This window comes from Lissotriton helveticus, chromosome 3_1 (genome assembly GCF_964261635.1).
Source record: "Lissotriton helveticus chromosome 3_1, aLisHel1.1, whole genome shotgun sequence".
NCBI lineage: Eukaryota > Metazoa > Chordata > Amphibia > Caudata > Salamandridae > Lissotriton > Lissotriton helveticus.
Genome location: NC_136061.1, coordinates 1,169,948,719 through 1,169,966,111, shown reverse-complemented (window position 1 = coordinate 1,169,966,111; position 17,393 = coordinate 1,169,948,719). Strand labels below are relative to the sequence as shown.

Sequence of the window (17,393 nt, the reverse complement as noted above, 5' to 3'; positions counted from 1 at the left end):
AAGAAATTGGACAGGTCTAGAAAGTGCTATCGATGTGGATACGATTATCCGCATTCAGACGTCTGTCCAGCGATGGGTCAACAGTGTCACAAGTGTGGGCGCAAGAACCACTTTGAAGCAATGTGTGGAACATATAACAAAGAAAGGAGAGGTGAAACGAACAGGCGGCAGTCTGACCCCAGAAGACACCACGCCAAAGTGGTGCAAGACCGGGCGATGTCATCCTCTGGATCGTCCCGCTCCAGCCGAGACTCTCGTGAATCTCAGTGGACCAGAAGGTCACCGAAACGATCACTGCCGAGAGAGTCCAGATCGGCGTCGGCAGAGTCTAATTATACTGATGAATATGTCTGCATGGTATCCGACCCTGATCAACTAAAAAGGTATCCTCCATTGGACATAAAAGTGGGGACTCATGCGACACAGTTCATGCTTGACAGTGGGGCATCTGTGAACTACATGCCCGTGACAGAATATAACAAGATAAAATCACCACCTCACCTGAGCCCAGCACACGTAAGAGTTTTCACCTGGATGGCGAAGAAACCACTTCCATGCTTGGACAAATTCGAAACAATTCTCACACACGAAGACAAATCGGTGACAGCATATATCCATGTCATTGAAGGTCCCGAGGCGGAGTGCCTCCTCAGCCTGCCGACGGCGGAACGTCTCCGCCTGGTGGAGACCCTTTACAGAGTCAGTGATGATCCGGACTTAATCCGCAAGTTCCCCAAATTATTTACTGGGCTAGTCAAAATGAACAAATGCCAGATCCGCCTCCACATCAATGATCAAGTGCGCCCTGTGGCTCAACACCCTCGACGAGTGCCTTTTCATCTTCAGCAAGCGGTGGAGGAGGAAATTCAGGAGCTGTTACAAACTGACATTATCGAAAAGACAGATGGTCCTACGCCATGGGTGTCTCCTGTTGTCATAGTCCCAAAGAAAGGCACTCCAGACAAAGTGCGCCTATGTGTAGACATGAGACTTCCCAATACTGCCATAGAGAGAGAGCGTCACCCAGGACCCCACCTGAGTGACATGATAACCGCCTTGAATGGAGCCCGAGTATTTTCCAAACTTGATCTGAACAAGGGCTATCACCAGCTGGAACTCCATGAGAAATCAAGATATATAACGACTTTCGCTACACATTTAGGTTTGTTTAGATACAAGAGACTAACAGCCAGATTCATCAAGCTTAATTGCGCTCGCAAAGGGCCAGATTCTGAGAATCTGGCCCTTTGCGAGTGCAATTTTTGCATTTGGGATTCATCACCCCAAATGCAAAATTCGCTAATAAAGAATTCGCACATTTGCGAGGAATTGCATTTAAGGAATCTCTATTTGAGATTCCTTAAATGCAATTCATTATCCATTTTAAAATTGCGAAATCGCAATTTTGGGGCGCTATTTACCGCGAGGTCAAACCTCGTGGTAAATAGCGAAAACTTAGAAAAATGGATTTAAATGCATTTTTCTAAGTTGCATGTTACACACACATGTCCTTTGGACATGTGTGTGCGCAACACTAATGTAGTTTACATTTCAGGGGTGCTACAGGGTGTGCTTTGGACACCCCTGGCACCCTTGAAATCGCAATCTTATTTGCGATTAGCAAATTGCTATTCGCAAATAAGGAATAACTCCCCATTCATTCCTATGGGCCTTTAGGCCCATAGGAATGAATGGGGAGTTATTCCTTATTTGCGATTAGCAATTTCCTAATCGCAAATAAGGAAGATGTAGGAATCGCAATATTTTTTGCAATTCCTACATGAATCCCGTTTTGCAAGTCCTTAATAGCGATTCCTTATGAATCGCTATTAAAGACTCGCAAAACGGGTATTTGATGAATCTAGCTGTATGTTTCGGCATTTCATCAGCAGCTGAAATCTTTCAGGAAATGATTCGGCAGACCATCAGACACATACCCAACTCGCTGAATTACAGTGATGACATCCTGGTATATGGGTCAAACACGCAGGAGCATGATAAGGCGCTGGATCGAGTATGCCATGCTCTTCTGGAGGCCAACTTGACTCTCAATAAAGATAAGTGTGAGTTCCACCAATCCACTCTCAAGTTCTTTGGCCATGTGTTTTCGGGAGCCGGCATGAGGCCTGACCCGGAGAAAGTGACTGCACTCAACGCCACCAAGAGTCCCCAAGATGTCAGTGACATTTGTTCCTTTCTGGGCATGGCGAGCTATTGTGCCAGATATATCAAAGACTATGCCACCATCAGCCATCCCCTGAGAGCTCTCACCAAGCAAGGACAACCTTTTGTGTGGAGTTCCCAATGTGAGAGGGCCTTCCGGGAAATCAAACAGGCGGTTGAGGCTGCAGACAATCTGGCATACTTTAGCCCCAAAAGAAAGACTGAAATAACAGTGGATGCCAGTCCAGTAGGTCTGGGTGCCATCTTGGCCCAGTATGACAAAGACAATGATCAACGGCACATCGTGGCCTACCCCAGTCGCAGTTTGACTGAAACAGAAAAGGCCTATTCTCAACCAGAGAAGGAGAGTCTTGCAGTTGTCTGGGCTTGTGAGCTCTTTCACGTCTTCATCTATGGCAAGCATTTCACCATGATAACAGATCATCAGGCGTTGGTCACCATATTTGGCCACCCTAATGCCAAAATGCCACCTAGGATAGAACGTTGGGGCCTGCGCCTACAGGAATACACATACACAATCATACACAAACCGGGGAAAGGGGAGAATCCGGCAGGCTACATGTCCCGACACCCTCAGGAATCCCAGGCTTCGCCTCCGTCAATTGCTGAAGAATACATTCATTTTGTAGTAGGATCAGCCCGACCTCTGACCATTCCCTTAGAGGAAATCCAGGAAGCCACTGCCCAAGATGGAGTTCTTCAGAAAATCATGCGCCGACTGCGCACCCATCGATGGAGACACGACAGTGAGGAGGAGCAGACCGATCCTCAGGTCCGCCAAGAAATGCAGGCGTTCAGACACATCTGTGAAGAGCTATCTGCCACCTCGGAGGGGCTCCTCCTGAGAGACCATCGGATTGTCATCCCGAGGCAGTTACGACAAGGAGTCATTAACCTGGCTCATGAAGGTCACCGGGGAGTGGTTGCAACTAAAAGAAATCTCCGTGAGCGAGTCTGGGTCCCGCTGCTTGATACCATGGTGTAGGCCACCGTCAAAGACTGCCCCCAGTGTCAACTAGTCAGCCATGGAACACCCCCGGCCCCGCTTCAAATGACTAAACTACCAAATGGAATCTGGCAAGAACTAGCCATGGACTTTTACGGACCCCTTCAATCGGGCAAGTATGTGGTGGCTATCATGGATGAGTACTCAAGGTTTCCGACAGCCCAATTTGTGCCCTCCACTAATGCCTCCTGCACCATCGCAGTTCTTGATGAGGTGTTTGCCGCCTGGGGTGTCCCAAAGGAACTCAAAACGGACAATGATCCTCCTTTCAATGGCCAGGAGTTCAGTGAGTTTGCACGACACCTTAACTTCAGACATCGAAAGGTCATGCCTCTGTGGCCACAGGCTAATGGCACTTTTGAGAGGTTCATGGCAAATCTGAAGAAAACATTCAAACAAGCCACGCTTGAAAAGAAGGACTTGCAAGTTGCCCTCAACGAAGTCTTGCGAGCCTACCGGACTACCCCACATGCCACCACAGGAAAGTGCCCGGCCACTCTCATGCTGGGGCGACCCATCAGAACCAGAATCCCGACGTGGGAAGGTGCTCTGCGACCTGTGTCTCCGACAAATGTCCACTAAGAGGTGGCTCTTGCTGATCACACCAATAAGAACAAGATGAAATCATATGCGGACCATCGACGGCGAGCCAAGTCTCCTTCCTTGCAGATGGGGGACTGTGTGGTGGTCAAACAAGAACAATCCCGCAAGACAGATTGCGGGTTCAAAGACGAACCGTTGGTTATCACCCAACAAAAGGGCACCATGGTCACTGCGGCATCTGACAAGAGAAAGATTACCAGAAATGTGTCTCACTTTCAAAAATGCACGCCGGGCCTGAAGGAGGCTCTTGAACAAGATGGAGACATACCGGACACACAAGGACCCAGTCAAGTGGGCACAATCCAAAGACTTGATCAGCAGACTGAGGCTGAAATGGATGTTGGCGGTATGAGTCTGCGACCGAGAAGGAACATTCACAGACCTAAAAGACTGATTGAAGAAGTTGAATAAAGTTAGTTTGTTCTTTTGTTAACAACGGGGGAGATGTTATGTCTTTGAACATTCTAGTAGCTGGGCGTGGGTGGAGTCATGGGGTGGAGGAAGAGGCGGGGCACGAGCAGGAAAGAGTCAGTTAGAGTAGGGACAGGGACGAGGCAGGAGTGTGTTAATAAAGCTCCTTGAATATCAAGTAGTGTCTGTCATTATTGCATGCACGACACTACACAGTGGGTGGATTAAAACTCATAACAAACCCTAGATTCCTGTCTTGCAAAATACATCACTTGATTGTCCTTTTTTGAGTTTAAGAGATGAATAACCGATTCATTTGTTATGTCTAGAGAAGAAACATGAAAAATGGGGCTATGTATTAACACTATAAAAGTAGTTTTAGGTTTTTCTATTATGGAGAATGAACACAGTACTTTTAAGGTGCAACGTAAAGTAGGACCTATAAGCTTACCGGACAAAAGCAATTCTGACTGAGTTTACTCGGAAAGTCGAGATCTGTGGCAAAACTACAATATTTGTGCTAAATTTTCAGCAACACAAGGATTTAAACATTTAACTTTCAAATCTGCAAGGCAGCTTGTAAAAAATATCCTACAATACAAAGTTTGCATTTAGCTTGCAAACTGATTTACCACTGTGAGGCTACAAACACAAAGACCCATGCTAAAGTGCTCTAGTGGACAAAAATCAGCAGATATGGAATTCTTGCTATAAAACGAATATGGAAAAATGGTAAAATGAGGTTGATTGGAGATATTAGGTCTGATTAATCTCCTGATGCCAGAAAACTATAGAAATAATGATAGGGGCAGATTGGATCACAGTATTGGGGGAGGGCGTATCACAATTATCATGGTTAAACGCATGTATGCAGTTTAGCCCTCCCAATAAATATGGACACAGTAGGCAAAAGACTTATGGAGAACATTCAAATTACATCTAATAGAATAGGACTATTAATAGGATGTTCTGAGCAGGAGTGTATTTTATTAGATTTATTTACTACTTGCCCTATGGTTTGGCAGTTTTGCGAAACATGTTTTGTAAGATCATTATGATAGTCAGAATTAACTCCAAACCAGGGAAGGAAGTCATTCTATTGTATCGGTTACCGATAAATGAAGGAACCTATAAGGTAGGACATTTATTGATTTTAGAATATTTAATGGTGGCTAAAAATCAAATTTTGATGAATTGGAAATTGAAGCAAAACCTGGAAGGATCACTCAAGGCTGGCGTACTCCGAAGACCTTTATTGTCAATGCAACAGCAAGATAGGTGCATCTCGCACGTGGAATGCTTTTTATGTAAGTTGACAGTAGTAACGATTTCCCCCTGTACTTTTCCTACGTGCCTCCCTTTTTGTTTAGTTAATGTTTTGTCTAGATTTAGTTATTTCTTAAGGTACTGATTGCTGCGTGGAACAGTTTTGCCATTAGCAACTCTGTTGTGCAACATATGTAAACCAATTCATGGATACATCATAATAAAAGAGTTTTAAGAAACAATTTCCCTTTACTCGAAAAGGCAATAGCTACCCTGGAGAAATGATTAAGAGAAATGTCTAAAAGGGTGCCCCTCCTAGGACTACAGAAGATTCAGTGTGACTGAAACATTTGTGAAGTGGGTTAGGAGTAATAAGAACAGAAGCATACTACACTCATTGTATATGTGAAAGTTAAAAAAGCTGCAAGTTGAGGCTGCCTATAAGATGACCTATTTTGAGATCCCTGTTTTGGAAAACATCCTGGACGTGGAAATCCTAGGCCATGTTCAGGAGATAGGCCCCTGAAACATTCCCCAAGTTATCTCAGGAAAAAACAGATTTGATCGTGCTTTCCACAGGCTCCTGTAATTATTTGAATCTTGGATGCTAGAGGAGATGGACTTCATGGCAGAAGGTACAGCGTTGCCTTGTGAATGAACTTTGAAGTGCGAGAGAAAACCACAGATGGAACTGGTTTAGGAGTTGGTACAGGAAAGTGGATTTTGTGTTTATTCTTTTCTTCTTAGGCTCTTCCTCCCATTAATGCCTGTTGGAAAGAGGCTGCAAAGAATTGTTGCACAGCGGGTGATCTCAATTTCATGCATATTACACATCTTTTATTCAGACTACATGTGAACAGTGACATGACGGAATTATATTTATGCAATATTTTCTACCACATTTGGGACTAATTGCATGTAAAAAGTAATACTGCGGCCTGTATGATTCTCCATTTGTTTAAATGGATTTGTATTAATATTTCATGCCCATTCCGTGCGGACATCCTATGATAAATAAACAAAAAAGGCCTGTTAGCTTATATATGGATTTAAAATGGGATATTATTTACAGTCATACATGTTTATTTTACATTACACTGCATGTTTCTATTTTTGTAACCACACAATCGAGGCACTGATAGGCATATGGTTTTTCGGAGTATATGGTATCTTTCTTGTTCCACATTATAATCTTTCACACAATCTATACAATTGTTGATTACATAACTACAGACAGTCAAACATACATTGCTCAGATAATGCAACTTTTAACATTTTTCAAATTTTATGAAAGGTGACATATTATTTTGAATTAGACCTGAATGCACACCCTCCCCCTAGTAAGCTCCTTGAAGTTTTATCCTTAACAAATACGAGATCGATCCAATCACCTATATATCTTCAAACTCAATTCTGAGAGAAATAAATAACTGAAACACATCATCCATCAGACTATCTGAAGTGCAGTAGAACAAATTTTAATGATAGAATGCTTCTCAGTGGTTGATTTTGGTTGTTGTTGCCCATGCCTTTCAAGTCGAAAACTCCTTCTGTCGTCACTGTCCATTTGATGATATGATCCATAACCCATTTGCTTCACCTGAATTTATTAAATAAATTACATTGTCCTTGTCATACACCGCTTAGTTTAACAGATTATTACCATACGGGCTGTATGGTCTTACCTTCATGAGAGCTTTGTACTTTACATTATGATGAAACAACTAAGCGACACTAAGTGCAGTACAACAAACATACAAACTCCCATTTTATGGTACCGGGCGATTTGGTCATCAAATTGCATTAGATCACTTATATCTTCGCAAAATATGAAAAAGTCTGTGTGTTATCAGAACTGTGCGAGTATAAACAATATAATGAAGACAAGGAAGTACAATGTAAAGATGCATATTTTTAGTGACTGAGTAATTTCAAGGCACGTGGTCTAGGTAAAGAAGATATTCCATCAATCCATTGTGAGTTTGCTGATGAGATCTTCGGTCACTTATAGGTTCAGTAAAAACGAGTTTCAAATACAGTCTTGATGCTAACTTCCATATACTTTTGACACGGTTATTCACAGAATAATATGTTTTAGTTCAGAGAATGTAATTGCCTGCTCTTGACAACCTCTATTCTTATGTGCAAAAATCGATATATAAATCTTATGGTAATTTAGGCCGATCAATTTTTGTCCATGAACTTAATTTTTGTTTTGGCTTAATAAATGGATGCCGCAGGAGCTGCAAAGCCGAAGGGCGCTCACTTTGATTCCTAGAACAAACAAAAGGAAGATAAAATTAACTCAAAATATAAACAAGACATCATTTTGAGATAGTTTATAAACGTTATACTTTTTGTTTTCTGCATTAATTTTGTTTAATGCAGTCCAGTTTTCACAAATTCAACTCTGCAGTCGGAACACTTATTTTTAGTGTTAATGTGTCACCTAAATGCAGCATTTATAGCACTTAGGCAAAAGAAAGTGAGGACAAAAAAAGATAAAAGTCAAACATTGACAGACAGCCTATTCAGGGCTTCAAGGTTGGGGAATTAAAGGGAGACCTAAAGTATCACAAAATAATATTGCTTGTAAGTGTAACCTATAGGTGGCCAGCTTTACACAGCAGCACATGTAAGGCCGAGTCAGGCAAGGTCACCATCAGCGCCATGAGCCACACCAGCAGTGTTGCACAAGTCCATTTTTGGTGTCCATTCCGCTCCCTACAGTGCATGTCACCAGTCACTTGACTTTTGAAACATTTAACAAAGAGCGATGATCTCGAATATTAATATGGTGATCCAATGAATCACAGTACAATAAAGCGAACAATACAGTGAACGAATAACATGGATTGTCACAGCTGAGAAATTATATATATATATTTAAACTATAAGAGAAGTGTAAGATGCTGGCCAGGCTCTTCAATTAACTCATATCATCAAGTGACCATTATGTGAGGGTCCAACCACCACCCTCAGTTTTAAAACGATTCACATTTGCAACTTATCACCTGTGTTTTGCACTACTTAAAAAAAAATGGTATTACGAAGACGTTTCCCTATTTACAATCACTTGTGTATGAAGTAGCACTTCCTAGTGTTGATCTTCCATAGTGCTGTAATGTATTTGATCAGCAAATGTTCCCCCAATACGAGAACTTTCTGTTTTATTTACGGCATCATTAAGTGCTTACTTGGGTGCAGTGCCGGACTGGGAAACAAAAAGAAATCCTGGCAAAAATGCCCAAACAAGCCTAGCTCCCTATGTCTCATGCTCTTTTTGCTTTTATCCTATCTCTCTCCTCTTTCTTCCCTCTCGGAATGATTTCTCTCTACCTTCCCCATCCTCCATCAGGTAGACACCAAAATGCTAGGGGCAGCAGAAGTGACATCACACACCCTTTGACCTTAATGATATCACACAAAGTGACATCATATGACCCCTTGGCTCAGATTTTTTTTCCAGGAAGGCATGTTACATGACTCCAACATCACACGCACGCTCTCTTACAGCCCCTTACACTCATTCTTATTCGGTTTATTTATTTATTTATTTATTTGCGGGTTTATATAGCGCTTGATTCGACTCCCGAAGGAGTATCTCCGCGCTTTGGCAGCCACAACAGCAAGATGTATGGGAGTTTTAGCTAGAATATATGCTAGATTTGAAACAAAAAGGTTTTAAGTTGTTTCCTAAATGATAAATTTTCTGAGCATTGTCTGAGGGCTCTAGGGAGACTGTTCCATAGAGAAGGTCCAGCCACAGACAGTGTCTTGCCACCGTGTCTAGCCTTCTTAGTCCGAGGGACACATAGTAGACCTTGGTCACTGGACCTGAGGGAGCGTGTGGGGATATAGGGGGTGAATTTGTTTATTAGATATTCAGGACCAGAACCGTTGAGGCATTTATGAATAATGCAGCAAGTTTTGAATTTGGTTCTCTGTTTTATAGGCAGCCAATGAAGTTTTGCCAGCAGAGGTTTGTAAGGGGTTCGGGAAGGGACATTGAGGACTAGTCGGGCTGTAGTGTTTTGAACCACTTGGAGCTTTGCCAGAACTCCTTCATTAGCGGACAGAAACAGGCCATTGCAGTAGTCTATGCGGCTCAAGACAAGAGCCTGCACCAGTGTTTTTCTGACTGAGTCGGGGAGCAGTGGGAATACTTTCCGTAGGAGCCCAATTACGTGGAAGCACGAGCCCACAACGTAATTGCAACGCTGCTTTAATGAGAGTTCCTGATCTAATCTAACTCCTAGATTTTTTACGACCTGCTTTGGGTCTGTGATTGGGCCAAGTTCTTGTGGCCACCAGTCCGGGGTCCACAGAAGTTTAGCTTCTCCAAACAACATGACTTCGGTCTTACCGACATTGCATTGAAGGTAATTGGAGGACATCCAATGTGCCACAGCCTTCATACCCTGAGAAAAGGAGTTCTTAATCTCGATGGTGAGGTGTTTGAAAGGGAAGAGGAGCTGAGTATCGTCGGCGTAGGACACCGGAATGAAGCCATAAGTTCTCATGATGTTGGCCAGGGGTGCCACATAGATATTAAAAAGGGTAGGGCTCAGACAAGAGCCCTGTGGCACTCCTTTTGAGATCTCCGTCTCCTCTGAGCGATAGTCCCCCATGGTCACACGCTGGGTCCGGTTAGATAAGAAACTCCTAAACCAGGCTAGAGCCTTGTGTTCCACGCCAATGTTGGTCAGCCGAGTAGTGAGGAAGTTGTGAGACACGGTGTCAAACGCCGCAGACAGGTCCAATAGTACCAGGATCACGGAAAAACCCTTGTCCTGATACATATGTAGATCATCTGCGACTGACATCAGAGTGGTCTCGGTACTGTGCTTGGGCCTAAACTCCGATTGAGAATAGTCGAACCCGCCTGCTAATTCAATATAATTGGATAGATGGCGGTTGACATACTTTTCAACAAGTTTGCCCAAGAACGGGAGAAGGGATATTGGCCTTAGATTGGTAAATTCTGTCCATGGGATAGTGGTGTTTTTCCTAATGGGTCTGATCAAGGCCCTTTTCCATTCCTTGGGGACCTCTCTGTTGTATAGGGAGAGATTAACCAGTTTTTGAATCCCAGGGACTAGATCATTGGCAATCATGGGCATTAATCTCGCCGGAATGATGTCAGTTGGGCAACCACTCTTAATCCGGGAGATTAAGGATATTACCTCATCTAAAGAGATAGGTGGAAACATGTCGAGGGAGTGGGTGGAGGGGGTTTCTGCAACTGGCTCTACTGCCGACCTAGGAGGCGGTTTCCCTCCATCAAAGGATTGAGTTGAGCTGATAATTTTATCATAAATTCCGTATATTTTTCGGGTGAAAAATAGCGAAATGTCGTCGCAGAGTTGCTGCGATGCCACCTCAGAACTTTCGCAAGCCATTGGTTTCACGAAGGATTGCAGAATTTGATAAAGCACTCTGGGAGAGTTTCCCTCAGTCATAAGCTGGGATGCAATGTGGTTCTTTCGTGCAGCACGGATGGCTTTATGGTATGTAGTGAGAGAATGCCAATAATATTGTTTGTCCTCGGCCAGTTTGGATATTCTCCATTTCTTTTCGAGTTTTCTGGCTGCTTGTTTTAATGATCTTAAGTGCTCTGAGTACCAGACTGTAGCGTCCAGCTACAATAACCACAGACGCTGTATAGAGTTATTACTAGAGCTTTATTCTCATACAACTGCTCTCGTCCCTGTCCCTACTCTGACTGCCCTTTCCTGTCCTGTCCCCTCCTCTTCCCCTCTGCCCACCTAACTCCGCCCACCCCAGCTACTGGACTGCTAACTTCGTTACATCTCCCCCTCTCTTAATAAAGCAACAAATGAAAAAATAGAGATTAGTCCATCTCTGCAATCAGTCTCTTGGGAGGCCGCACGTGACGGCGGGGTCTCGCGGGTGTGGACACGACAACTTCAGATGAGGGTTCTTCTGTAGGTGAAGATCCGGTGTCAGGTGCGACAGTCTCAGGGTTGTCCCTGCTTTCAAGTGTGGGGACCACAGGTATACTTTCATGGATTTCAGGAGAGCACTTCTTGAAATGAGAAGCGTTGCGGGTGACTCTTCGTGTCTCTGATTCTGCTGTCACCATGGTGCCCTTTTGTTGGGTAATTGTTAGTGGCTCATCTTTGAAACGACAATCAGTCTTTTGGCGTTGTTCCTGCTTGACAACAACTCTGTCGCCTTCTTTCAGGGAGGGGGACCGGGCCCTTCGCTTGCGGTCCGCATACTCCTTCATCTTGTCCTTGCGGTGTCGATCCGTTATGGCCATGTCTCGGTGTTGTTGATCCGACAGAGGTTTTCTCAAGGCTCCGTCCCATGTGGGGATCCGATTTCTCATTGTCCTCCCAAGCATGAGAGTCGCAGGGCATTTGCCCGTTGTAGAGTGGGGGGTGGTCCGGTAGGCACTAAGGACCTCGTTCAATGCTGACTGAAGATCTTTCCTTTCAGCCGTGGCCTGTTGGAATGTTCTCTTGATGGTGGACATGAATCTTTCCACAGTGCCGTTGGCCTGAGGCCAGAGTGGCGTGACTTTGCGATGTTGAAAGTCCATGTGTTTCGCGAAGTCGCTGAACTCATGACCATTGAACGGGGGCCCGTTGTCCGTCTTGACAACCCTGGGGACGCCCCAAGTCGCGAAGACTTCTTCAAGTACCTTGAGGGTGCAGGCGGCACTGGTGGATGATATGAACTGGGCCACTGGGAATCTGGAGTATTCATCCAGGATGACGACTACATACTTCCCGGATTGCAGGGGGCCATAAAAGTCCATGGCAACTTCTTGCCATACCCCATCAGGCAATGGGGTCATTTGTAGGGGTGCAGGTGGATTGCTGTGGCTGGTCAGTTGACACGGGTGACAGTCTTTCAATGTGTCTTCGACCATCTGGTCGAGGGCTGGGAACCAGACACGTTCTCTCAGTGCTCTTTTGGTGGAGACGACCCCTCAATGCCCTTCGTGGGCCAAGTCGATTACTCCTTGTCTCAGTGTCGCTGGTATGACTAGTCTGTGATCTCTGAGGAGGAGGTCGTCAACAGTTACGGAGAGTTCGTCGGAGACATGCCGGAAGGCTTGGAGTTCTTTCTTGGCGGCAGGGCTTTCCTCTTCATCCTGCGGGTGGTATCTCCATCTGTTCGTTCGAGTGCGCTTTATTGCTGCTTGTAGGATGCTGTCTTGGTTGGTCGCTTCCCGAATGGCGTGCATGGGGATGGCTGGTGGACGAGCATGAGTAGCCACAAAGTGGATGTATTCCTCCGCAATGGAGGGCGCAGTCTCTGATGAGTCTCGGGGGTGGCGAGACATATAGTCAGCAGGATTCTCATCCTTCCCCGGTTTGTGAATGATCGAGAACGTGTATTCTTGCAGCCGCAGGCCCCACCTCTCGATCCTGGGAGGCATCTTGCACTTGGGATTTCCATAGATCGTGACAAGTGCCTGATGGTCGGTTATGAGTGTGAAGTGCTTCCCGTAAATAAAGATGTGGAAGTGTTCGCACGCCCACACGACGGGCAGGCTCTCCTTCTCTGGTTGGGAGTACCTTTTCTCAGGGTCTGTTAGGCTACGACTGGCATAGGCGATGATCCTCCTCTGATCCGACTCATGGTCGTACTGTGCCAGGATGGCCCCTAGGCCCACGGGGCTTGCGTCCATGGTGATTTCCGTTTTCCTCATGGGATTGAAATAGGAGAGGCACTTGGCTGATTCCACAGCGTGTTTGATGTCCTTGAAGGCACGCTCACACTCCGGGGTCCACACAAATTGAGCGCCGGCTTTCGTGAGGAGCCTCAGAGGGTGACTCACGGTGGCGTAGTCACGAATGTAGCGGGCACAGTAGCTGGCCATCCCAAGAAAGGAACGCAGGTCGTTGATGTCTGCCGGACTCTTGGTGTTATTGAGCGTGGCGATTTTGTCCGGGTCCGGTTTCATGCCACTCGCCGAGAAGATGTGTCCGAAAAATTTCAGGGTCGACTGATGAAATTCGCATTTGTCCTTGTTGAGTGTTAACCCAGCTTCCATCAGAGCGAGGCAGACACGATCAAGGGCGGTGTCATGCTCCTGCGCGTCCGAACCGTAGACCAAGATGTCATCGCTGTAATTAAGAGCGTTAGGGATGTGGTGGATGACGAGACGTATGGCCTCTTGGAAGATCTCGGCGGCCGATGAGACGCCAAAGCTGAGACGTTTGTAGCGGAAAAGGCCGAGATGGGTGGCAAACGTCGTGATGGGGCGAGAGCTGTCGTCTAGCTCGAGCTGGTGGTAGCCCTTGTTCAGGTCCAGTTTGGAGAACACAGTCGCCCCGCTGAGGGCCGTGATCATGTCGCTTAGGAGGGGGCCTGGGTGTCTCTCCCTCTCAATGGCTGTATTCGGCAGACGCATGTCCACACAGAGGCGGACTTTGTTTTGAGATCCTTTCTTGGGGACGATGACCACCGGGGACACCCATGGAGTGGGTCCCGCAGTGCCCTCAATGATGTCGGCGTCCAGGAGTTCCTGCAGTTCACATTCAACCGCGGATTGCAAGTGAAATGGCACTCTTCGCGGGTGTTGAGCCACTGGTTTGATTTTCTCGTTGATATGCAGGTGGATTTGGCGGCCCTTCAGTTTCCCCAAACCTCGGAAGAGGGAAGGGAACTTTCCAGCGCAGTCCGAGATGTCATGGACGTTGAAAAGGATGTGCACCAACTAAGACGTTCCGCCGTGGGGAGGCTCAGAAGACAGTCAGCCTCCGGTCCTTTAATTACATGAATAACTGCAGGGATGGAGAGCTTGCCATGCGTGAGGGTGGTGTCAAATTTGCCCAAGCACTGGAGGGGTTTCTTCGCCATCCAGGTGTAGACGCGGACAGGCGCGAAATGCAAACGTGGTTTGGGGTCCATACGGTCGTGTTCGGCAACAGATATGTAGTTGAGCGATGCTCCGCTGTCCATCATGAACTTGGCGGCATGGTTGCCCACTTTGATGTTGAGGCGTGGATAGCGTTTGAACTGATCATGATCAGCAAAGTTGACATATTCGGTGGTGTAGGATGAGTGCCTGGAAGAGGACGATCTTGAGTCTCTTGAGGGGGAACGACGGTCCCATCGGGAGCGCCGGGAGTCGTGACTGGAGTGTGAGGACGTGGGAGATCTAGGAGGCTCTTCTTGAACTGCTCTGATGTGATGACGCTTGACCTCTGTGCATGAGGGCCGCTGCGACCCATCCCGTCTGTCACCATCGTTGCGTTTCTCTTTGTGGTAATCCCCACACATGGCCTCAAAGTGGTTGGACCGTCCACATTTTCTGCACCGTTGGCCCATGGCAGGGCAGGAGTCAATGTGAGGGTAGTCGTATCCACACCTGAAACATCGTCTCGTGCGTTCCGGTCGGCGATCTCTCCTCTCGGATACTTTCCTCCTGTAGTCCGGGCGTCGCCGGGGCGAGTATTTGGAGCGCAGCGATCGGTCTCGCGGGTGACGTCTTCCACTGTCGCGCCGGTCCTGTCGTCCCTGCCGTCTCTCAGTGATGCGGTTGGCGTGTTCACGGCTGGTACTGGGTCCTGTTTCGATTTCCGCCGCATTTTCTTCGGCTTGGTCATACAGTCGGGAGTTTTCTTCGATCTCTGCTAGTTCTTGTGGTTTTCTCAGCAGTCGCCGTCTCAGCGATTCCGAGTGACACCCCGTGATTATTTGAGATTTGATGGCTGCATCCGGCGAGAAGTTGGTAAAGTCACAATGTTGGGACTGCCTCCGCAGCCGATGTATGAAAGAGCTCAGTGGTTCTTCCTTTCCCTGGCGCTGCTGGTGGAACTTGTGTCTCTCATAGTCGACGTTTCTCTTATGCAGAAAACGATTGTTTAGAACAGTTCTTACTTTATCATAGGTGTCACCATCTGTGGCTGGAATCTCTCGTACAATCTTGCTTATTTCACGCCCCCCTAGATTGCGAAGGGCTATGATCTTGTCCTTGTCTGGTTCAATTTTGGACCCTTCAATATAGTCCTCGAAGTCCTCTAGCCATTCTTGCCATTTTAGTCCCATACTGCTTCCTGTCGTGACTGACAGTGGCTCCGGTGCTCGCAGGTGGGTGCCTCCCTTGACGTCCTTCTGCGCGGGAGGGTTAGACATCTTGGCAATGAGATTTGGCGCCGGCGTCCGCTTCTTGCGTCAGCGTCTGGCGTGCGTTTCCAAGGTTTGTTCACTTGTGGCTAGCAATGCTTGTTTGTCTCTTGCAGCTGTCAATGCTTGTTTTCTCTTTCTCTTTCTTTATCGATGGCCGATGCTTGTTTTCCCCCTTTTTTTTTTTTGATGCCTGACTTCAAAATGGCCGCTTCTATTTTGCCCAGGGAGGATGTCCCGGAAGTCGCCTGACTTAAAGATGGCCGCCGCTATGGGAGTCTCGTGTTCCACAAGATTTCATTCAAGCTTCCATTCTCCCCTTGGCACTCACCGGCAGCCGGTTTCTTCAGGCAGCTCACCCTCCGCACCTCTCCAGACGCTCCTCGGACACCGGAGCGGTCAGACGCGACTCAGGCGAGCTCCCGGTTCACTGCGTGGCTAGCAGGCGATGTCTCACGCATCGGGGGTGAGCTTTTCTTCCGTTTTGGCGCGAACAGCGCTCGTTCAGCACCGCTTGGCAGGCGGTCTCCGTGGGGCGCCGTCCTTCACGCTGGGGGCACTTTCTCTTCCCCAGTGGGGTCTGGCAGAGTCAGGGTAGGCTCCTGGCTTCTGCTCCTGCAGCACTGGCTGGTCACTGCGCGCTTCCTGCGCAAGTCGCGTTTTAGCGCGAAAAGGTCTCCTCTACCTCGAGCGTTGAGACGCTTGGTGCCTCGGCTCCCTCTGGGGTCCCTCTCGACTGCTGGGGGGGGACAGGGTCACCTGCTACCGGCCTCACGCGGCAGGTCGTAGTTTCGTCCTTTTGGTCAGCGTCTCCTTCTCTTCGAGGCTGCCTGGGGACAGGGCTCTCTCGTGAGGTTCTGTGGGTTGGGTTCAAGTGGATCCCACCCTCGTCGCCAGCTGTAGCGTCCAGCTACAATAACCACAGACGCTGTATAGAGTTATTACTAGAGCTTTATTCTCATACAACTGCTCTCGTCCCTGTCCCTACTCTGACTGCCCTTTCCTGTCCTGTCCCCTCCTCTTCCCCTCTGCCCACCTAACTCCGCCCACCCCAGCTACTGGACTGCTAACTTCGTTACACAGACTTCTTGTTTTTGAGCAGGACGAGTTTTAAAATGTTTTAGTGGAGCAATATCATTTACTGCTTTGGCGATTGCCCCTTCAAATTTAGCCATAGCAGTCTCAATGTTCTCAATAGAGGTCAGGGTGGGTTCAACATATCTGCCTTTGAAAGACTCCTGAGTCATTTTGTACCATTGTCTTCTATTAGTAGGTTAAGAAATCTGATTGGTTGGCGGGGGGGTTAGCCATAGGAATATAAAATAATAATAAAATGATCAGTCCAATCTACTTGGGAAGGGGGTAGACATTTGATCAACGGGGAGTTGGTCAGGATCAAGTCCAGGGTGTGCCCTGCCTTGTGTGTGGGACCGTTATTGATTTGTTTCAATCCCAGTGACGACAGATCTGCTAATAGGGATTGTGCTTCCTTACATTCTGCTAGGTCACTATGAACATTGAAGTCACCTAGAAGCAGGAAATCTTCATGTTCCTGTACGTGAGGAGCCAGTGCTTCTAAAAGTGGGATGGAGAAATTGGTACATGGACCGGGGGGGCGGTATACTAGAGCTCCTTTTTTGCTCCCTTTGGGCGTGGTTTTGATTTTAAAAATCAGAAGTTCTAGCTCAGGGGTACATAGTCCTTCAATTACAGAGATGTCTATTTCTAGCTTATGGACAATTGCAATTCCCCCTCCTATTCTGACGGGCCAATCCAATCTGACTATTTTATACCCAGCTTGGATTGCTAAAGT

General features: G+C 46.9%; 1 protein-coding gene across 1 annotated transcript in view; it reads right to left on the bottom strand.

The window, feature by feature from the left end:
- Positions 1–6,514: 6,514 nt before the first annotated feature.
- Positions 6,515–17,393, bottom strand: part of MAP3K19 (mitogen-activated protein kinase kinase kinase 19) — a 253,193-nt gene continuing 242,314 nt past the window's right edge. Inside the window, exon 10 of the mRNA XM_078683369.1 lies at positions 6,515–7,744. Coding sequence (XP_078539495.1) covers positions 7,636–7,744 — 109 coding nt within the window. The 3' untranslated portion in view covers positions 6,515–7,635. The remainder of the gene's footprint in view (positions 7,745–17,393) is intronic.